The 22,996-nt window shown below is 53.1% G+C and overlaps 2 protein-coding genes across 5 annotated transcripts in view; both read left to right on the top strand.

The window, feature by feature from the left end:
- Positions 1-10,578: 10,578 nt before the first annotated feature.
- KCNK16 (potassium two pore domain channel subfamily K member 16) lies at positions 10,579-18,455 on the top strand. Of its 3 annotated transcripts, XM_017870048.1 has the most exons (6): positions 10,619-10,839; positions 14,015-14,129; positions 15,196-15,362; positions 16,199-16,364; positions 16,704-16,844; positions 18,026-18,455. In XM_017870048.1, the coding sequence occupies exons 1-6, from the start codon at positions 10,627-10,629 to the stop codon at positions 18,151-18,153; spliced, it is 930 nt and encodes a 309-aa protein (XP_017725537.1). In that variant the 5' UTR covers positions 10,619-10,626; the 3' UTR covers positions 18,154-18,455. The 3 variants fall into 3 exon arrangements, with proteins under 3 accessions (XP_017725538.1, XP_017725537.1, XP_017725539.1); XM_017870049.1 differs by lacking the exon at positions 18,026-18,455 and having other exon boundaries at positions 10,579-10,839; positions 16,704-16,974; XM_017870050.1 differs by lacking the exon at positions 16,704-16,844.
- A 142-nt stretch (positions 18,456-18,597) lies between these two features.
- Positions 18,598-22,996, top strand: part of KCNK17 (potassium two pore domain channel subfamily K member 17) — a 15,783-nt gene continuing 11,384 nt past the window's right edge. For both annotated transcript variants that reach the window (XM_017870160.1, XM_017870161.1), the window contains exons 1-2: positions 18,598-19,067; positions 22,059-22,173. In XM_017870160.1, the coding sequence (XP_017725649.1) occupies positions 18,831-19,067; positions 22,059-22,173 (352 nt within the window). In that variant the 5' untranslated portion in view covers positions 18,598-18,830. The remainder of the gene's footprint in view (positions 19,068-22,058; positions 22,174-22,996) is intronic.

Genomic DNA, 22,996 nt, shown 5'->3' with positions numbered 1-22,996 from the left:
GCTCATTTTAAATTTTTTGTAGAGACAGGGTCTCACTTATGTGGCTCAGGCTAGTCTCAAATTCCTGGCCTCAAGCGATCCTCCTGCTTTGGCCTCCCAAAGTGCTGGGATTGCAGGCATGAGCCACCGTACCCTGCCAGAGTCTTCTGACATTAGATGTCCCACTGAGACATCATCCCCTGGATCCAAAGGCCTTATTGACAGAGATGCTTGGCATGGCCCCATGCGTGGCATGGCCCCTCCTGCCTTGGCCTCCCAAACTGCTGGGATTGCAGGCATGAGCCACCATACCCTGCCAGAGTCTTCTGACATTAGATCTCCCACTGAGACATCATCCCTTGGACCCAAAGGCCTTATTGACAGAGATGCTTGGCATGGCCCCATGCGGGGTGTGAGCCAGCCTCCTGGGGCAATCACTAAGACAGGAAAGGAAATGAAGACAGAAAAACGCACTACCTGGGATCTGGGGCCACTGGTGTCCAGACCATATGCAAAGTGTGTGCAGCAACTGACCAAGGAGCCTTTTGCTCTGAACATCCCCTCCCAATGGAAACCCGTGCTTGACGGCAGTGCACCTTCCCAAAGTTCACTGGCCTCTGCAAATGGGAGAAATTGATTCAATGTTTTGAAGACTTTCCAGCAATCCACCTGGGCTCAGTGGAGCCATGGATGACAAGAAGTATCTGAGTTCACTCTAGGCCAAAATGTAGAGTTTTCAAAAACATTTTCTGGAAAGCAGCCTAGCCAGTGACTCCAGCCTAGTTCCTGCTAGAATTCAACTGGCTCTACCAATCCCTTGACAGGAAGTGGGGTGGAAGGAGGTTGGAGGAGGGAGGTTAAAATGTAGCTTGCTCAGATCTTGCTAAAAAGGATTTTTAGAAAGCAGATAGAGAAACTGTGGTATACTGAATATGTCATTTTAATTCTTCACCACCAGAATACAATTACACATACAAAGCTTTGTCATGGCCCACTTTGACTAATGTGATGTTGGCAAACGTGATGCAGGCAGAGGCCTGAATTGTGCTCGCATGGTTTAGCTTGCCTCTTGCTCCGGTGATCTCTCTTAGGATGGACATGCCCTGGGTAGCTGCTGCCCTTTCAGCCTGGAACATCCAGAGAGCAGACCTGAGCCCAGTCTACAGCCTGGAGCAGAGCTTCCCAGGCAAGCCCAGCCCAGATCAGCTGAACTATGGCTCACCCAAAGACCTGTTAGCATGAGAATATATGCTGCTTGTCATAAACCACTGAGGTTTAGAGTGGTTTGTTATATAGCATTAATTGTAGCAATAGCAGACTGGCACAGAAATTGCAGCCCAGAGACAGTACATGACTAGATCTAGGATTTATCAGTCCAGAGTTCATTGTCTCACCATACAGCCTGTGGAAAGGCACTGAAAGCATCCTGTATACGGAAAAACAGGGAAAGGCACTGAAAGCATCCTGTGTACGGAAAACCAGGGCCGCCACCTACAGCCGTGATGAAGCAACAAGGACTTGATTTACCTCCTGCTTTAAATGACTAAAGATGAGACAAACCCTTTATACAAAGCAATGGTTTTCAGCTATTGGAAAACAAGCAATATAGGGTATGATTGATCCCCAAGAGAAGGGAAACAAGTGAGGGGGCCCTATGATTGTTCCAACTTACCGCCTGCAGTGAGTTTTCAGGCTGCAGCCCAGGAAGGGGGAATCAGGTAGAGCCCAGTGGTTCCCCTGAGTTGAGAAATGGAACTGGGAATCCAGGGAGGACAAAGTGGCTTAAATTTGCAAGGCAGAGTCCCAGGGATGAGAGAGAGAGAAGGAGAGAGAGGGAGGAGAAAAAAGAGAGAGAAAGAGAGAGCACGCTCTGGAGATCTTCAGAGGGTTACCCTTGAGTCTTCAGCTAACTACCGATCAACATCTTCATGTGAGGAAATTACCCAAGGCAGGGGAAAGAACCACCAGGAAGGAACAGGTGGAATAATTTCCTGAGATAACACTGGGTTGGGAAGAGTTCATGTTTCCAACAGCCAGAGTGGAGAAACCTCCTCCCAAAACGGTCATTGTGTAGAGACACAGAAGGTACTGCCTCAGAAGTGGGGCCAAATTAGTCCTAGATAATAGATTGCTCTGATCCCACCTAACAAAGCTTAAAAATCCAGCCCCAAAGGAGTCAAATTGTTTCCAAGTAACTTCACTGAGTCCCAAAACAAAGCTCGAAAATATCTAAAGGAATATGAAAAACAAACCAAAAAGAAACCAGTATCCAACAATATAGAATCCACAATGTCTGGTGTTCATTAAAAAATAATCAGGCATGCAAAGAAGCAGGAAAATATGGGCCATGAGAGGAGAAAAAACAATCAATAGAAATAGAGGCCGGGTGTGGTGGCTCACGCCTGTAATCCCAGCACTTTGGGAGGCCAAGGCAGGAGGATCACCTGAGGTCAGGAGTTTGAGACCAGCCTATTCAACATGGTGAAACCCCATCTCTACTAAAAATACAAAAAGTAGCCGGGCGTGATAGTGTGTGCCTGTAATCCCAGCTACTCGGAGGTTGAGGCAGGAGAATCGCTTGAGCCCGGGAGGCAGAGTTTGCAGTGAGCCGAGATCACATCATTGCACTCCAGCTTGGGCAATAAGAGCAAAACTCTGTCTCAGAAAAAAAAAAGAAAAAAGAAATAGAAATAGCCCCAGGCATGGCACAGTTGATAGAGTAAATAGAAACATTTTTAAAATGCAATGGGTGTGTGTTTCAAAGCTAGGCAGAAAAATGCTCCTTGTAATTCCTTAAACATAAACATGGCTCATTCATCTGGTCATTGTTTTGACAAGGATGTGCCATCCATTGTGCTAAGTTCTGAGGATTCAGAGGTGACAGAGTCAGAGGTGACAGAGACAGAGAAAGTGCCAGCATTCTTGGAACCTACATTCTAATGAAAGAGGGACGAGGCAGGCATGATCGCTCACACCTGTAATCCCAACACTTTGGGAGACTGAGGCGGGTGGATCATGAGGTCAGGACTTCAAGACCAACCTGGCCAACATGGCAAAACCCCGTCTCTAGTAAAAATACAAAAATTAGCTGGATGTGGTGGTGCACACCTGTAATCCCAGCTGCTCTGGAGGGTGAGGCAGGAGAATCGCTTGAACCCAGGAGGCAGAGGTTGCAGTGAGCTGCGATCACGCCACTGCACTCCGGCCTGGAGTCTCACAACGAGAGCAAGACTCCTTCTCTGAAAAAAAAAAAAAAAAAATAGGAGAGAGACAATAAGCAAGTAAGCAAGACAATCTGATAAAGAAGGAGTTGGGGTTAGCTGGGCATGGTAGCAAGCACCTGTAGTCCCAGCTACTTGGGAGGCTGAGGTGGGAGGATCCCTTGAACCCAGGAGGTGAAGGCTGCAGTGAGCTGTGATCACGCCACTGTGCTCCAGCCTAGGTGACAGAGCAAGACCCTCTCTCAAAGAAAGAAGAAAAAGGAGTTCGGGGTAGGGTAGGATGGGCTTGGACTCACTGTCAAGGTAGGTGGGAGTGTGAAAACCCAGCAAGGTGCAAAGAGAGAAGCAGGGAAGTGAAACTTAGGGCAATGGTGGCAGGTTAGGTATTGGGTGATGGGAAGAGGCACAGATGTGGAGCTTGGCAAAAAGGGGACTTGTGGGGATTTGGGCCATGTGAGCATGTTGGGGAGACAGCGTTCCTTCCATACCACTTGTCCAGGGACTGCCAGGGCTCTGAGGCAGAGCAGATGTAGAGAGGTTGGCTGTGAATGTTGGAAGCTGAAAACATATGTGTCAAATATGGGAGGGAAAAGCAGTGTTTCCTTGAATACAAGCTCCACCTCACCTTGCGAAAAGTGGCCTCTGAGTGTAGCCCTGGATGCATCTCTCAAGGAATAGGAGGAAGCAGCAACCTTTTCAGAGTTAACTGCTTTATTTGGGTTTTCCATGGCCCCGTGCCAGCCAGCAGGGCTGAGCCAGTTTCACCCACACTGAGCGGGAACTCAGCAAAAAGCAAGAAGCACGCCAGTTCTTTCCATTCTCTCAGCTCCTGATCTCGGGAGGGCAGCCCCTCCCCAGGCCAGCACCCATCCCCTTCTGGCCCCAGGTAGGGGATGCTGTTGTTATCTTTTCTCTGAAATATCTCCTGGGTTTGTCTTTTCCATCACTGTCCTTAGACAGAGGCAAGCAGTCCCCCTGCCTTCAGCCCCATGTTTCAGGGGGAACCTGTGCTTTGACGTGCTTTGCTAGAGACTTTCTAAGTCTCCCTCTGGTGCTGGGACAAGCCGTGACCAACAGCGTCATCCATGCAGGCCATCTCTAACACAGTCCAGGCCTCACGTGGGTCTCAGTTCCCTTTTCTTCTTTCAGGAAGCTCTCCAGTGCCTGCACAGAGTTGACCAGATGTCCCAAGGTGCTCTAGGACTCATGCCTATGAAGCTGTTTTAGGGCTTCCTAGTCAGTCCCTGGTTCCAGGAAAGCAGCCTGATGAGTAGATCATTCCTGCTGGCTGGTGTGGCATTTCTTTCATGGCACTACCTGGGATTGGGCCACCAGACCTGTGCTAACATGCTTATTTGAGGGACTCTTAACAGTCCACCACAGGGCAAAGAATCGTCGTGTGAACCAATTGGACAATAAACAAATGCCTAAGTGCCTCTTCTCTGTCATTATTCTAAATCTACACAAATCAATCATTATACCTCACATAGGCTCATGAATTTGGTACTAAATTTTTTTCATCAAATTGTTTATACACACAGGGGTCCATCCACAAAAACATATTTGCCGGGACCCTCACGCACCAAGAGCAACTGGCCCTCTCTCCCCTCTGGTTTCTGGGCTCAGTATCTCTCCCAGGCCCTGGGGACGCTCTGCTCCTCCCTGTCTCGGCTGCACTCCTCATCCACATCCTAGCTCACAGCAACCCAGGCCTCCTGCTGCTGCAGCTCCAGTGACTCTCAAAACTCTGGGTTTTTCTTATAGTCTGAGAGGTGAGGGGATGTAGGGAGATTCGTTAACAGGATGTCCAACAGATATTTTAACAATATCTTTCATGGCCGGGTGCGGTGGCTCACGCCTGTAATCCCAGCACTTTGGGAGGCTGAGGCAGGTGGATCACGAGGTCAGGAGTTCAAGACCACCCTGGCCAAGATGGTGAAACCCTGTCTCTAGTTAAAATACAAAAATTAGCTGGGCGTGGTGGTGGGCGCCTATAATCCCAGCTACTTGGGAGGCTGAGGCAGAGAACTGCTTGAACCCAGGAGGCGGAAGTTGCAGTGAGCCAAGATTGTGCCACTGCACTCCAGCCTGGGCGACGGAGTGAGACTCTGTCTCAAAATAAATAAATAAATACATACATACAATATTTTTCTTTTTTCAATTTGAGTGACCATCAAGAGATGCGGGTAGGGTCTTCCCACTCTTGTCATGCTTCCAAGGGCATTGGCCTAATATGCCAGGACAAGCTGACCACCCACCCCTCCATTAAGGTTCACAGAAGAGCAATTTCCCTGCAGCACTCACCACAGTGACCCAGACAAAGGGGTGGAGAACTAGAGCCTGTGACAGACAGTGTCAGTGCCCTGCCGGATCCCCCCAGCCTGCCTGGAGGTCACGTGCAGCATTCGTGGAATGTCTCCATCTACACCAGTAGCATTCTGTCCTAAGCACCTGCATCTTTCTACGCACGAGGACTCTCTGGCCACAGGAGTGCTCTCAGCCCACAAGCAGGGCGGGCTGGCAGTGCAGGAGTTAACCTCCCCAGGAGCAATCCTCAATTAACAAGGGACAAGTGTAGGTAGATAAACACCCCAGCTTCCTTGCCACTCTATGGGACAACTCTACAGCGTGTTCTACACAGGATGGGGACCCAGTTGCCCGTAACAGTCACCTGTGCAAAAACACGCCCTGAATCGACGGCCTTCCATTCCCCACTCCCCTGTTTGCTCATCCTGGGGTCAGGTTCCGGATGAACCACGCACACCCGCATTATGTCTCGGGACCCGCGCTGAGGGAAGTCCAACTTAGACAAGGGCTCCATTTCAGAATTATGGGTAAGGACTCTTGAAATCACGCTCTCTGGGCTGGTGGAAATGGGAGCTCTCTGCCCCCACTTCAACCACAGCTCCACTCTTAACTAGGCTTCAGATCTGGGCTCTGGCAAAGATTTCATGTGTGAGAGGAATCCTGTTCCTTAAAAAAAAAGAAAGATGCAAGTTCTGAGCAAAATTAGTAACAGGTGTGTTTGTTTGTTTATTCATTTCAAGGCTTTACCTTGAATCACCTTTCAGCTTTCCCTGGTCTGTCTGCTGGTCACAGCACGAGTTGGCCCACCTCTGAGATCATACTCACGAGGGCACACAAAGACCCCTACAAACCCGCGCCACCGCCGCCTCCATATAGGATGCTGTGGGGAGACTCCGGGAGCCCAGGCTCCCACATCCAAAGCTTGCTGCTCCAGCCACGTGGTGCAAACTATTTGAGGGGCACAGTTAGGGAGGTGGCATCTAAAACCAGTGCTCTCTGTCTCCACTTGCCCTATCTACTACAAGGCATGCACCTGGGGCAGGAGGGCCTTATCTTCTCCCCTGCATTCTAGTTTGGAAAGTGTCCTTTTTCACCCATATGGATATGTGTCTATTGAGGGGCTCCACAGTGAATACCTATGTTGGATGATGGGATGGGCGGTCTGTCCTGTCCTTATCTCAGGGCTCGTTCAGATGGAAAGAGGCTAGTGCCCAGCTGCTCTGTTTGCTCTGCATTCTCTACCCATTGTACACTGAATCGATTGGGCAGATGGGGAGGGGGTGTTGTTTTCCTTCTTTTTCCCCAATCTCCTTATTAGTTCAGCCTCAGAAAGTCCCTTATCACCTCCGGATGTCAGGCCACACTCTGTCATCAGGCCTGGCCATGTCAGGCTCTCCATTAATTGATTTTGTCCTCCCCCTTGGGAAGCATAAATTGGCTCTGCCCATTAGCAGCAATAATTCCCTGAAAGGGATTGTAAATCATGCCTTGTGTCCACCCAGAGCTCACAGCAGAGTGGTGCCCACATAGGGAGATGTTGGACAGGGAGGTCCCTGCAGCCCTGCAGTTTTTCTCCTAATCTTGGCCAAGTGCTGACCTCACAAGACCACAGTGGACTAGGAAGAGTAGCTGAATCAGGTCCCAGCACATGGAAGGCGCTCAGTCAGTGTGTGTAGAATGAGTTAAGGCAGGAAGTGAGGGAGGCAGGATGGGAACGTCCTCTCTGGTGCAGAGAGCTCTGTGGGCCTCTTGAGCTGAGATCTCCCCTAAAGTCCACCATTATGTTGCCCTTTCTGTGGCTATTGTGGCTCTAGGGTTTTCAGAAGTGCCCCCATTAAACTGAACATGCTTCTGAGAAAGACTCTATCCTAAACCCCAGCCACGTGAAGTCTTGTTGGGCTTGGGTGGTTTTGAAAAACTGATGTAAGAGGGAGATGTGAGGGTGCAACCAGAAGAGAGTAGAGAGGCAGCAGTGCAGAGAAAGAGCCAGGAAAGGCAGGAGGAATCTGCGCCAGCTGACTTTGCCAGAACATGGTAGAGTCTCAACAGATAGTCCCAGCACACAGTCGGTTCCCAACAGATCATTCGTAACTGAATGGAGTGTCTGCCCACAGTGAGTCTGGTGCCACTTCCTGCCCAGGACCTGAGGGAGGGAGGGCACCTTGATGGCTGATTTATCCCTCCCTCTACCCCAGCCCACCTCAGACATCCCTGTGGCCCACTACATTCACCCCCTTCTCCCATGCAGATAGTCCATTCTCTTTTCCTTCATTTCTGTCCCCCTTAGAACAACCGTCATTACCTGCGGACTGTGTCCAGACTGCTTGAAGATACTCAGTGCTACAGAGTTGCTCAGTCCTGCCTGAAGCCCTGCAGACATCCACGGATGAGCTTTCTAAATGATACACGAGAGAGCTCTCCATGTATTAAGTTTCTCCAGGGCAATCAAATAGGGTTTGACTCTCACACTGCCTTTCAGATATAATTCTAACCCTTGCTTAAGCCAGGAGCTAGTGCATCTCTAGTAGAAATGAGTGCCAGCACTCTGTTACCCCATCTGAGTCCAGATGCTTCCTTCTCCCTCCAAGACAAGCCCACATCCCAACAAGGTGCCGTCTGGGAAAGCTCTGGAACCATGTGAGATGGGGCTTGCTCAGAACCACTTCAGAGATCCCCAGATGGCCTCAGAGGATTCCAGAAGCAGCAGAATTCCAGAGAAGGTGGGCCCCAGACAGGGCCATGTCTAAGCCACAGGGTAGACAAAAGCCTGCAGGCTTGTCACTGCGTCGGGACGTTCTTGGTGGTGCGCAACTGTAGTCCCAGCTACTCAGGAGGCTGAGGCAGGAGAATTGCTTGAACCCAGGAAGTGGAGGCTGCCGTAAGCTGAGATTGCACCACTGCACTCCAGGCTAGGTTATAGAGTGAGACTCCATCTCAAAACAAACAAACAAACAAACAACAACGAAAATAACAATTGGGAAGTAACAGAATACCTAATGGTGGCTGAAACAAATAAGGTTTATGCTTTTAATATAAAAAGAAATCTAGAGAGGTGTGTGCAGGAATTGGTCCAGTGTCTTTGCAGTGCCCATGACATTTCCCTCAGGGACACAAGATGGCTCAGCAGGTCCAGACAGAAAGAGGGAGAAATGTGGGGCCAGCTGCAGCTGAACCCTTTGTCAAGAGACAACAATTTTGCCCAAACCTCCACAGCCACCTCTGCCCAATCATGGCTGGACCTGGGTACATGGCCAGCCCCAGCTGCAAGGGAGCTTGGGAAAGTGGGAGACCCTCAGGCCTTCTCCCCAGGTTTTAATGTGTTTTTCTTCCAGTGGCCTAGCCTGCACCTGGGGCTCTCCACAAGCTCCTGGAGCCATTTTGCCTGCATGTGTGCAAAGCCAGAAATGCATGAGTGACGGACTAATGTGGGAATATGAAGGCCCAGCTCCCCTGCTGGGACTCACTGGGATGCACTTCACCTGCCAGGGCTCCCAGGAACCAGGCTGAGGCTGGGACTGTGGTGTCTTGTTTGGTTTTCTCCTCAGTCTGGCCCTCTTGCCCACTGTCTTATGGGTCTTCAGTGACTTCACTGCTCTCAGGGGCTGAGACAGAGGGGAGCAAGATTAGCACGATGAATTAGACCAATTATGCTCCATTGCCTGGGGCTGACACTTACAAAGCTAGGGTTCTGCTACTTGGGAAGGAGGAAAAGGATACTCAGCATGCAACTCACAGCGTCTGCAGCCACAGCTCATTAAAGGAAACAGCAGAAAGCACAGCAGAGAAATCGGAATAATCGCCCTGGGCTAGTGGGAATATAAAATGGTTTAGCCACTTTGGAAAATAGCCTGGCAGTTCCTCAAAAAGTTCAACACAGAGTGGCCAGATAATCCAGAAATCCTACTCCTAGGTATGTACCTGTGAGTAATGCAAACATAGGTCCACAGAAAAGCTTGTACACAGAGGTTCATAGCTGCTTTATTCTTAAAAGAAGGAAACAGAGACAATTCAAATGTCCATCAACTAGAAATCAAATGGATAAACAGATGTGTTATAGCCACACAATGAAATATTACTCAGCCAGAAAGAAGGAAGAAGTACTGTTATATGTAGCAACAAGGCTGAACCTTGAAGACTCTGTAAACATACTAAAAACCATTGAATTTCACACTTTAAATGTGTGGATGATACAACATGTGAATTATATCTCAATAAAGCTGTTATACATGTACATGAACAAGCATGTGCGCACACACACACACACACGCAAAGAGAAAGAAAAGCACCCTCAATTCCATCCACTCAGAGAGAGCCACTGGTACCATCCCAGGATCAGGATATACTTTTAGTTTCTTTTTAATTCACACATATATTTCACCGACATATCCTCTGAAGGTAACCCACTAGAGGGCTTCATGCAAGACAAGTTAGCAGAAGTTATAAAACCAATGTATCCAATTTATCAGCAGAACCAACCCTGATACTCTTACCATCGGGCTGAGCCAGACAATCACCTGTCTATTTACTTTGCCCTGATTTGTCGTGCAGTTTACTCATCCTGAGGTTCCCCCAACAGGCAGGTCAATTCTCCTGCCCCATCTTGTAGCCAAGGCAACTGAGTAGAAGGTTTATTCGCACCCATTCTGATCTATTCCCAGCTCCTAAGCTGGGGGCTTACAGCCTTCAAGGGCGAAGACGCTGGGGGCTGCCGAGAGAGCCCATTGGGGCCTGGACAGAGTGAGCACACCTATCCGGTTTAGCCCAGAAACATCCATCCAACTTGGAGGCAGGAGAGACATGAAGCACTCAGGAGAACCTGGTGGGTCTCTTTGAAGGGTCCAGGACACTGACTTGCTGCTGTCCATGGAAACAAAGGCTGGGAGGGGGTGGCCGGCCTGTTTGCACTCACAGCACAGCACTTAGTGCAGCCAAGCTGAGCCGCACTGTTCAAACAGTCTCCCCAGCCTCCAGACACCTGCGCCGAGGAGGAGGGCAGGGCAGGTGGCAGCCTGGGCACAGGTCCCTAGGTGCTTACTCCTCACCTGTGCTTACTCCTCACCTGTTTCCCACCTCTCCCCCATAGCCAGCCCCACGGCCCTGGCAGGGTCCTGGCCACAGCATGCCCAGTGCTGGGCTCTGCAGCTGCTGGGGTGGCTGGGTGCTGCCCCTGCTGCTAGTCTATGTCTGCTACCTGCTGCTTGGTGCCACCATCTTCCAGCTGCTAGAGAGGCAGGCGGAGGCTCAGTCCAGGTACCACTTTCAGTTGGAGAAGCTGCGCTTCCTGGAGAACTACACCTGCCTGGACCAGTGGGCCCTGGAGCAGTTTGTGCAGGTGAAGGGGAGTCATGTGGAATGGGGATGGAGAGGCTTGGGAAGGTTGGTGGAATGGGGGTTCCTGTGGCAGATCCAGAGTCCTCACCCAGGGACTGATGCCCCATGTAGAAACAGAACGTGGTGGGAACAGAGAGCCTGGTGAGATCTAGTCCTGGATTCTGGCCCCAGGTCTACAACTGGATTGATGTGTGACCTTGAACAGGTCACTTAACCTCTCTAGACCCAAATAGACTCATCTATAAGGCAACAAGAATAACCATATCTATACTGCAGACATTTGACAGCAGATTAAAAGCACTCTCTAAGCTGTCACTTGCTGAATGAATGGGAACTATATGTCAGTGTTATCAGCGCTGTCCAAATTTCCTCCTCCCACACTTTCATACTTCCCCTTCCCCAACTCCAGGGCTGCGGCTCCTTCTGCCCTCTCCTCAGCTCATATCCCTGGGCAGAGGGCTGCAAGTGGGAGACACAGATAAACGCCAGGAGCAGCCACCACCAAGCTGGCCTTTCCTGGCCTGTTTGCACCTGGAGTTGGGTTTGGTGGGCAATGGCCGAGGTGACTGAGCTTACTAGCACTGCACCCAGGCGGGGCTCTCTCTTGGTAACAGAGTGGGCACCCCCTGCCTGGGTCCTTCCTGCTTTCCTCTTTCCCAGAAGCAAGGCAAAACCAGGTGTTGTGGAGGGAGGTGAATGCATCTGAAACAGGCCCTGGAGCGAGTGACAACAGCCCCTGCAAAGGAACAGAGCAAGTGCCAAATCATCTTGATAACTAGCATTTACTGAGCACTTACAATGTGCCTAAAACAGTGGGAAACAGGGTCTTCATGACCAGCTTAATCCAATCACGATCCACTCATCAGCTGACACTGAGTGTGTTACAGGTGTTGTCTCATAATTACCTATTACAATCTCTATCTCCAGTTTGTAGATGGGAACTGAGGTAGACTATGTTGGCCAAGGCTGCACAGCTACTGGTAGAGACAGCACTGACTCTCAGGCCTCTGGCTCTGGAGACCTGGGTCTTCGCTGCACAAATTAGTGTAAGTGTTGGGGGCAGGATGCAGCCTGAAGCAGCAGTTCTCAAAGTGTAGTCCCGGGACCAGAATCAGCATCACCTGGGAGCCTGTTAGAACTGGAGATGTCAGGCCCCACTCCACACCTGCTGACTCAGGAACTCCAAGGATGGGTCCTGCAGGCTGTGTGTCAACAAGCCCTCCAGGTGATGTTGAGGCCCTCAAGACTGAGAACAGCTGGCCTAGAAGATGATGCGTGGCCTGGGTGGTCACAGAGAATGTTCTGTAGCTGTGAGAGACCAGGAAATGAGGCCTCCAGCTTCAGGTTTTACTCTCTTCTCCCTGATGGATAAGGTTAGTCAAAGTTGGGGGGCCACCGTACCACATCAGGGTTCAGAACAGTTCAGCGGCCTCCCAAAACCCTGGGAGTAAGGCAGAGGCCCTGGAGGAGCTGAAACCTCTTCCTCCCTTAACTCCACATTGGAGGTGAGAGCCAAGCTGGAGGGCGTGGGAAGGGTTGGTAGCTGCGACCTAACTCGCTCTATAAACCAAGAAGAAGGGAGGCCATTCGCTTAATTGCAGCCCTGAAGGGGTTGCCACTGATTAGCCCTGGGGGCCTCCCCAGGGAAGACAGGACATCCCTTTCCCTGAGAGTCCTCAGCCTCGGGAGAGAACCTTCCTTGCCAGGAGCAGTTGAGCTGGGTGGCAGAAGAACGCTGGGGTGAGATTCTGGAAGAAGACACATTCTTGTTGAACTCTCACACACACAGGGCAAGTTATTAGTATTAAAAGCAGTATTAAAAATTACCTCCGTAAGGAAACACTGCTTGCCCAGGTTCACAGAACTAGGAAGTCAACAACCCGCGGCCGCCTGCATCCGGCCCCCAGCACTCAGCACCCTCAGCAGGATGAGGGCTGCAGGCTGGCAGCAGGGGACGGCCCAGGACTAGAGTACTGCCTCCCAAGAGTGAGGGTCTCCAGAGAGTGAGCATGTTCAGGAATGTTGGGCCCTGGCCACTTTGTGAGTGTGGGAAAGAGAAGGAAGCCAAAGTCCACATCTTAAGAGGCCCGTTCCTGTCAAAGTGAGGAGAAGCAGACAGCCTGTGACCACAGATGCCCTGACTGGCTTGGCCTACCAGGGCCACCCCAGCCCTGAGCTAAGCACACCCACCCAGCCAGCAGGAACTAGTTCCCATAGGAATTGGGAAGCCAGAACTGTTGTGTCCCTGGCTTCCTCCTGCCTTTGGGGCTCTTTAACAAGTGGCAAGACTGTGCTGCTGCTCTGGGACAATCCACAACTAAAGGGGAGAGGGGAGGAGGCAGTGGAGGAGACAGCCCTGCCCATTCTCCAAGGGGCCTGGGCCCAGGGACTGGAGGTTGTCAGCGGTGGGGCAGTGTGGGGAGGCGTAGGCTTGAGCCTGCAAAGGTTTGGGTCCTATAAAAACACATGCAACACACACATATAGACAAACATACACGTGCAACATACAGTTGCCATGCACAACACATGCATACAACACATCACATATATAAACAACCACCAAACACACACACACACATGCGCGCCACCTTTGTCTTAGCCTCTGTTGGAATTTCTCCCATAGGCAAGGGCTGGGGCTCACTAGAGAGCAGCAAAGAGCAAGGGTGCCCATTCACCTGGACAAGTAGGAAACACAGAGTTCTCTGTCCCACCACTGGCTTCACGGCAGGCAGCCCATGGCTTCCCTATGATCCCTAAACCCTGTGTTCCCCAGCAATCCCTTCCAGACACACCCAACCTGAAATCCTCCCATTGTTCTAACAGCTGATGTGCATGCCATCCTTTTGGCCACCAGCAGCATCTCCCACAGGACCCCTCCCTGAGCATCGTCCACCTCACCCCTCAGGCCCATCTCCCGCCCCAGCCCATGCTTGCAGTCTACACCTTAGTCAGCCCTGGCCAGTGGAACAGACACTGGAGTTGGAGTCCAGTCACCTTGCACAGGTCACTTAGCCACTCTGAGCCTTCATTTCCTTTTTCCATGAAATGGGAACAATATCATCTAAGAGTATCATTAGATTAGATGACACAGAAGCATGCTACCAAGAGCATGGCAACAACTGGTGCCCAGTAACCATCAGCTCCTTCTTCCTCCCCTGCCATGCCACCCCCCACAGGTCATCATGGAAGCCTGGGTGAAAGGTGTGAACCCCAAAGGCAACTCCACCAACCCCAGCAACTGGGACTTTGGCAGCAGTTTCTTCTTCGCAGGCACAGTCGTCACCACCATAGGTAAAGGGCTGGGGTAGAGAAGAGCTTCCCCAAGACTCCTGTCTTAGTTTGGGCTCCCCAAAAGCAGATGCTGAGGCAAGGATGTGGTGTGTCTAGAAGATGATTCAGGAAGCCCAGGGAGGGAGTGGGTAAGTGAAACAGTAGGGAGAAGAAGGCAATGAAATTTGCATTAATGAGCAGATTACTGGCTTGGGTAACTGGGCTCATTTCTGCTTGGGACCCTCTGAAAGGCTAGATGGAGCCCATCCTCAGAACGGTCCAATGAGGGACAAGAATGAAGAGCCATTTAGCTACCAACTCCTGCCCTCAAAGGTTGAGAGCTGATCCCGAGTATATTAGTTCCCCAGCATTTTGAAACTTCCCATAGACCAAGCACACTCCTTCGCCCAGAAGAATCTCTCAGGTAGAGAGAGATGTGCAGAAACTGGGAGCGGAGGGTGATTTGTATACAGGAACTGTCCACCAAAGCTGCAAGTGGTATCTTGTGTGTTCTGAGGAAACAGGGCACTGACAGCAGCTGCTACACCCCCTTGGCCAGAAAACTCACTCCATCCCACCCCAAGGAAGAAACCACCAGATCCAGGTCTACCCCATCCATTCAGTTAAGTCCAATTCCACATACTTTCCTAGAACTCAGGCGACATTCCAGGCAGAGTGATGGAGTTGGGGGTGGGAGATACAAACTTGGATCAGACCCAGGCTCAGCCTGCAAGGAACTTCCAGTCCAACAAAGAGGAACACCATAAATACACAAAAAACAATAATAGAAGACAAAGTCGATAATTACATAGCAATAACATAAAACACTATGGGGAACCACACCCAGTAGGGAGGAGCGTGGCAGTCAGGAGGGCTTCATGGAGGCAGGGTCACTTGAGATGGGCCTTCAAAGATGAGCAGGAGTCCTATAAATAAAAATCATTCCAGCAGAGTTCAAGGGAACAGAGGAGCTTCCCCTTCTCGCCCCCAGAGGTGGTGGCAGACAAACCTCAGCTAGAGTCTGGGGAAGAGGAACAGAGGGCGTTCTGGAGTCTCCATATTTGCACACGTCCCCCTTCCCTTGCAGGATATGGGAACCTGGCACCCAGCACAGAGGCAGGTCAGGTCTTCTGTGTCTTCTATGCCCTGTTGGGCATCCCGCTTAACGTGATCTTCCTCAACCACCTGGGCACGGGGCTGCGTGCCTACCTGGCCACCGCTGAGAGATGGGAGGACCAGCCCAGGCGCTCCCAGGTATGCCCCCTAACTCCTTTACAGGCCTGCTATGACAGATCTGTTGCAAGTGGAGTCCTCCAGAAACCAATGCTGAGATGGAGTTTGGCGTGCATGGTGTTAGGGGTAGATGCCTATGAAAGAGGAAGGGTGAAGGCAGGGTTGGGCAGTGTAGGGAGCTGGATTTCTATGCATGCTCTACAAAGGCTTGGCCTCAAGGAGCTCTACAGCATGTGCGAGCTGTCAGAGTTGTCCCACAGCGGGTGGAACCAGCCAGGCTTTCATACCTGCCTCAATCAGGCACTGGGTGTGGCCTTCCCAAGAAGGGTATGCCCCCTGGCCAGGAGGTTCCCTGCAGCTGAACACCCTGAAGAAGTGGCAGCTGGCCTACTGTACTCCTTTGAGTGGGGGATCTCTGCAGCACATCTTCAAGGTCATCACAGAACTCCAACATCCTTTTGTGCAGTAGCAAACAAGCTCTGCAGGCTGCCCAGCGTGCCCCCAGTGCCCACCCTTGGCCAGCCGCTTGCAAGGCCAGAGTCATGCAGACAATTCAATGATACTTTTCTGTTCTAGATCTGAGTCCCCGGGGAGCCTGTTCAAGTGTGATCCCCAAGCCCAGATGGGTCTCCAAATCGCTTCTTGACCCACTAATGCAATCCCTCTGCCCAAATCTTTCCCTGGGTGGGACAAGGTCATGCACACGTAGCTACAACCTCCACTCAAGGGTCTGCAGGGCAGGGAAGGGGTCTAGCTATGGCCCAGTCCCATTCCCACGTTTACCCCAGACTCCCCCCAACCTCATACAATCCTGGAGACTTTCAAGTGGACTCAGGGGCCAACTCCCTCCCTCCCAGGTACTGCAAGTCCTGGGCCTGGCTCTGTTCCTGTCCCTGGGGACACTGGTCATTCTCATCTTCCCACCTATGGTCTTCAGCCATGTGGAGGGCTGGAGCTTCAGCGAGGGCTTCTACTTTGCTTTCATCACTCTCAGCACCATTGGCTTCGGGGACTATGTTGTTGGTGAGAACAAAACAGTCACATTATCTCGGGGTGAGGGGGCCCACTGGGATTTGGGGGATGGAGAAATGTCAGCTGAGGACAACTATTGAGGATAAGATAGCCCCTGGCCATTCAAGGGAGCCAAACCAATGATTTCTGGGGCTACTGTGGATTCTAAGCAACATTCTCAGAAGTTTCTGGTCTAGGACCCACTACCACCCCGCAGACACCTACCTCCACTGCTGCTCCTTGCTATGAGGAAGAGGGAGAGAGCATCCTGGCTGGTGAGGGTCCCTATGGAAACTGGAGGTGGCTGTGCCCTGAGATCCCTGGCATTGATGCCATTCCCTTCCCTGGCAGGCACAGACCCCAGCAAGCATTATATCTCAGTGTACCGGAGCCTGGCAGCCATCTGGATCCTCCTTGGCCTGGCATGGCTGGCGCTGATCCTCCCACTGGGCCCCCTGCTTCTGCACAGATGCTGCCAGCTCTGGCTGCTCAGTAGGGGCCTCGGCATGAAGGACGGGGCAGCCCCTGACCCCAGTGGGCTCCCCAGACCTCAGAAGATCCCCATCTCTGCATGAGGCCCCCGGGGGAGCCCAGAAACCCCTTTCATCCTCCTCAGTCCCACCCTATCTGCTCTCTGGATTTCCAGCCCTGCCTTCTCCTCTCCCAACCCCCTCACTGCTCAGCCAGGGCTGGTCTCAGGAGCTCTCCCAAGAGAGAAAGGAGACAGGTGTGTCCAAGAAAGTAACAGAGAGGAGATGTGAGATAGGATTAAAGATATGTGTGGATGGAGAGGTGCACCCTTGTCCCAGAGCCCCTGCCACAGCCTTCCAACCAAAGGTAGCCTGGAAGAGTGGCCAGATTTCCATTGTCCTCCCCATGCCCCTTTCCAAGAGACCTTACACAAACAAAGGATGACTTTACTTTTGTCTCGTTTGATACCTGGACAGTGCATTTGCCAAGCCCCTACTATGTGCCAGGTGCTGAGCCAGGGTCTATGCCAGGGTCTGGGGATACAGCAGTGGATGTGCCTGCCCTTGATGTGCCTTTAGTTGCTAGACAAGCAAAGAGGCAGCCCCAACACAGTGCCCAAAACGCTATGATAGGAATAGCCCCGGGGTTGATGAGAGCCCATAGGATGGCTGCAGGGAGCATCAAAGAGAGGGGAGAGCTGGGCAGAGACTTCGGAACAATCTTAGTGAAAAGAGGATCTCTGCCCTCAGGATGCTTTCAGCCGAGGGGCAGGCGAGCTGCCTCTCAAAGCTCGCCAGCTCCCCTTGCCTAGAAGTACAGGGTGGTCTGTGAACAAGGCTTAGGACCTCTTGGGTGTCCCACCCACTTTCCTGGACGTGGCCTCCCCTGACCCTCACAGGCCACCCCCTTAACTTCATCACTCCCCTGGGCTCCTGCCTTCTCAAGAGCCTTTCCAAACACCCCCTGGGAAGCCAGAGAGCCAGCAGATCCCAGTATCCTTCCAGAAAGTGAGGTCCATGAACATCTGGCCTCTCTCAGGAATACATTATCCAGGTCTGGCTTTTCCCCTGCCAAATTGCAACATCCCTGACCAGAAGGAGAAATTTAGACCACTCCATCCTGAGGCCTGGAAACTTTGGCCTTTGCCTCTCCCACCATCCAACAGCAAGTGGGCACCTACGTGGCTGGGTTCCTCTGCATAGGTCTGAGGCAAGGCTGTGGAGCCAAGGAGGCTCCAGGCAGGAGACCGAGGGGAGGCTCTACAGCAGCAAGAGGAGTCCAAGCCACACCCCAGGACTTCCCCATATCCAAGAGAGGACTGGGAAGCTGAGGACTCATGGACTCTTCACACAGCCTGGACACTTCCTCCACTCCGGGTAGAGGGATTTCGGGGACCTTCTCAGAAGCAAGGAGTGGACAAGCCTCTTGGTTAAGGCTCCTCTTACCTCCCAAGTTCATGGACAAGTGGCAATCAGCTGGGGTCCCTCTTTTGGGTACAAAGGAAAGGACAGAGGTGTGGGAGACCCAAGGTGGTCTTGAGATTGACAGACAGCAAGTCTTTGGAGATAGTCCCCGAGTCCAAGAACTTAGGCAGGGTCCCCAAGACAATAAAGTTGGTCTCTCCTATCTCCTCCCTCTGAGTGCGGTTTCCAGGAGTCCCTCCTATTGTTAATTCCAGGAAATGTGAGGGGGCTCTGGGCCCCTTCCCTCAGCGCCTGCGGTCACCCAGCAGCTTTCTCCTTCCTGGCCTAGGTCTAGCGGGTGGGCACCCCGTACACATTTGAGGCGGGGCCAGATGCCCACAATTCAGAGCCTCTTTTTGTCCCTGGGATTGGATCCCAGGGCTGGGTGGGGCCAGGCTGTCCCATTCCCTAGCACGCCTCCTCCCTGGCGAAACCCGGCACCGGCAGCCGTTTGCGAGACGAGAGACCAGCTGGGTTCCTGGCCTTTCTCTCCCACCAGGTCCTAGTCCACCGCTCCCGGCGCCGGCTCCCCGCCTCTCTAGCCATGTACCCACGGCGAACCCGGGCGGCTCCTGAGGACAGGCTCCGGGGCTGCGCTGTGCCCAGCACCATGCTCCTGCTGTTCGCCTACCTGGCTTACCTGGCGCTGGGCACCGGCGTGTTCTGGACGCTGGAGGGCCGCGCGGAGCAGGACTCCAGCCGCAGCTTCCAGCGCGACAAGTGGGAGCTGTTGCAGAACTTCACGTGTCTAGACCGCCCGGCGCTGGACTCGCTGATCCGGGTCAGGGGCGAGCAGGGCCGACCTGGGCGCGGCGGGATGGGGTAGAGGGCCGCGGGGTACACAGGCCGAGGGCGAGGGGACCTGCTCAGGCCCTGGTCAGGCGTTTCCTGGTCAGGGAACTGCCGGGAACGTAGACGCGGGCACTACGGGAGTGGGCGTTCCTGCGCGGGGACCAGAGGGTTGGAGGACCTCGGAGGAAAAGACCCTCGCTCTAGCGAGAGGACTGTGAGAAGCCGGGCTGAGTCCTCCTTGGGGGCGAGAGGGCATGCTGGCCCGATGAGGAGGCAGATGCCTGGGGACACATCCAAATTTGGGGGCGAGGACGAGGACGACAGGGGGCGCGCGCGTAACCGGCCCCGCCTGGCCTGACCCGGGAAAGGGCGCGTTTGGGCCCCCTGGGGGATCGGTTGCACCTGGACCCATGGCGAAGGACTAAAGGCCACACCTGGCCGCTTCCAGAGGGAGAACCTGGGCGCACGTTTGCGAACTCGGGGCTGGGACGGCAGGGGCGCGGGCGCGGCGGTAGGAGCCTGGGGGAAGGCGCACTTGTCCCGGAGGATGGGTGGAATGGGCCCCAGGCGTGCTGGCCTGGGCCACCCGCAACGCAGAGAGGGGGCTCGACGTGCGCAGACCCGGGTTCGAGAGGAGGGCGGACGCAGGGCCTCTCCCTGGCTGAAGCCGCTTTACTCCGAGTCTTCAGACACAAGGACTGGGCGCGCCGCCGCCGCGCGGCTGCCGGGAAGGGCTGAAGGCGGGGTTCAGGGGAGGACTCCGAGATAACTCTGAGCAGAGGCTCCTCGAGGGTGGGGCCTAGCGGGGCGGAGGAGGCCAGGGAGGGTTCTAGGGGTGGCGCATCTTCCCACTGAAGCGATGCCAGACTGGCAGCTGCTCGATTTGGCGGAGGCATTGATGCCCCGGGTCCTGGCTTGGTTCCCCACCCCTTCGTCCAAGAGCCCAGAGTCCAGGCAGCTGCACGCCAGCCTAGAATCCCCGCCTTGCAGTCCTGGTGGCTCATCCATCCAGAGTCTCCAGCCCAAAGCCAATCCCCGGAAGGTGGCAGGGAACCGTGCCAGGGTAGGAAGGGACCCAGCGCGGAGCGGAAGTGGTGTTCTGAACCCTCAGACTAGGCCGATTCGGTGAACTCAGGAGCTAGCCAGGGCCACGCCTATCTCTACTAAGGACCTAAAGTGGTTCCTCCAGCTCCCCACCTGCGGACTTCTGCAAATACAGCCCGACTGCTGGGTCCTGGTGCTGAGGCTGCCTGCCATTACCCTTGCAAATGTGGTGAACTTCAACTACAAGCAGCCTGGGCCCAGGGAGATGGCTATGATGGTGATGATAACAGTAAATGCCTCTGTGCAGCGCTTACCGTGTACCGAGCACTGTTCCTAGTGCTTTACCCGTATTTACTTGTTTCAGTCTCACCTCCCTCACAGGTGGGTACTGTTTTTATCATCCTGTTTCAGAGGCGAAGAAACTGAGGCTCAGAGAGGTTACATACGAATGCATGGCTACATAGCCAGGAGATGGAGCTATTAACCAGCATGAGTACTGCTTCAGTGTGGACCTGTGGATGTGGGTGCTTCCCAAGATTCCCAGCCAGGCTGTCATCTCTTTGGGCTTTCCCTTCAACTCCCTCTACCCCCACCTCATCCCCTTCCTCAACCCTCCAGTGGCTTCAGCTGTCTCCAGTAATAAGGATGTGGTATCTAGCCCAGATCTTCTTTCTGAGCACCAGATGTGGACATGCAACTTCTGAAATTCCTCAAGGCCAAGAGCAAGCAGTGCTCCTCCTCCCAGCCCTGCTCCTCCACCTGTCCTAAATCTCGATTGTCTGCCTCATGTCCACACACCCTCACAGTCCTCTGCAACATCTCCTTTACTGCCTATACTAAATAGGGCCAGATGCCTGGGCTTCTGAATATCTCCTCTCTGTTCCTCCTGGACCACTCCGTGCCAGGAGACAGGCCAGGGCCCGTCTGTCACTCACCTCTTCAGGAGTCTCTCCCCTCTGGTCAACCCCTGCTATACTGCCAGCTGCCACAGAGCACACCAACCTGATCCTACTTCCCCTTTGCTCAGTGACCTTGGATGACACCTGCCACTTCATACCTGGCATGGCAAAGCCAAGCACAGCTTGGCCTCAATCACTTCTTACCAGTCTCCTTAATCTAGGTCCCAGGCAGTCTCACCTCCCAGCTTCTGCACTGCTGTCCCATCTACCTAAACGTCCTCCCATCAGAAGCAATCCTACCTGACCCTCAAGGAAGGCCCAGATAAAACATCACATCCTCCATGAGGCCTCTGCTCCTACCCAAATGAGAATGAACATCCTTCTTCCCCAGAGTCCTACAACATTATATGCCTAGTAATGATGATGATAGCAACTGCTAACACCATGTGCCAGGGACTAAGACTACACATAATACCTTATTTAACACTCACAACAACTCTATGAAGTAGGTGCTATTTGTATTACCATTCTACAGGTAACGAAGCTGAGGCACAGAGAGAAGTTGAGCAACTTGCCCTAGATTGTGTAGCTGCCCTTCCTCCTTAATGCCCAAAGTGACATTGACAGCATCATATTATAGTTAATTAGGTTTATCTGTGTACCACTGAGGGCTGGGGTCATGTCCCCTAAAAGCACCACACATCATGCCTGGCCTAGTGTTTGTTTCAGGAATGGGAGTGAGCAGGGGAGAAAATGAGTGGTTGGTTTACTAGGACTCCAACCTGACCTAGCCCCTGGGTAAGGTGGGGAAGGAGCTGTCCCCATGGTAGCTGTTGGTAAGTGTACCTGGTGAGCCCTTGGTGAAAGGGGTAGAGCCTCCTTTCCCTGGTGGGCTGGGATCGAAGAGTAATTGTGAGGGCTGTGTGTGTAGGGGTGTGTGTGTGTGTGTGTGTGTGTGTGTGTGTGTGTGTGTGTTTTGAGGTGCAGGAAATCCATCACCCCCCAGACCCTAGTGCTCATTGCAGCCTCTTCCCCAGGACGTCATCCAAGCGTACAAAAATGGGGCCAGCCTCCTCAGCAACACCACCAGCATGGGGCGCTGGGAGCTCCTGGGCTCCTTCTTCTTTTCTGTGTCCACCATCACCACCATTGGTAAGGGCCAGATGGGGCCAGGGGGATGGGGGTGGGGAAGGAGGCAGCTCCCTGAGAGGCAGCAGGCTGGTTGTCTTTTGGAGGGGTTACCTAGAGCCTCGTGACTCCAAGTGCAGTCCGGCTCTGCAGCGTGGACACCACCCGGGAGCAGTCTCAGGCTGCACTACAGACCTGCTGACTCAGCCTCTGTAGCTCACCCAGGTCCCTGGGGGATTCACGTGCACCATTGGAGTTTGACAAGCACTGCCCTAGGGGATTTCTGCCCCACATGGCCTTTCAGGAAGCAGAGGTCTCCCGGTATAGCAAGAAACATGTCTCTAGGCACAACAAGGGTGCCACTCTCCTCAGCTGAGCCCACCCAACACTGAGCCCCGGGGGTGGTGGTCAGGAGAAGTGGGGGGAAAGTTAGGAAGGAAGAAGGAGTAGAAATCCAAAGAAAGGGCTTTAGACCCCCTGCTTCTCAGCCCTGGGGGAGGTGGCCATTCCTTCCACCTCCTTGTCTGCAGACCCCATTCCCACAGGCCTCTCTTCAGCTTGCAAACAGCCTCCTCCACTCCTCATCGCTATCCTCCCCACACACAGGGACACCTGGAGTAACCCTCCCCTGGGGAAGAGCTGAGGTAGAGCTTGTCTCAGGAGGGTGCTGAGGGGCTGTTGTACAGAGAAGAGCAGGCTAGATCCCTGCAGCTCTAAAACCCAGGAAATCATGCAAATCAGGCCACCCAGATCCTTCTGCCCCAGCCCCTGAATGACACAGGACTTGCCAGCAGGTGGCAGGCTGATATCACCAGTGACTTGGGCTAAGCCACCCCCCCTACCCCCC

The sequence above is a fragment of the Rhinopithecus bieti genome, unplaced genomic scaffold, assembly GCF_001698545.2.
Source record: "Rhinopithecus bieti isolate Rb0 unplaced genomic scaffold, ASM169854v2 scaffold_4553, whole genome shotgun sequence".
NCBI classification, from domain to species: domain Eukaryota; kingdom Metazoa; phylum Chordata; class Mammalia; order Primates; family Cercopithecidae; genus Rhinopithecus; species Rhinopithecus bieti.
Note: the sequence above shows the minus strand (reverse complement) of the source record. Positions and strands in the feature narration are given on the sequence as shown.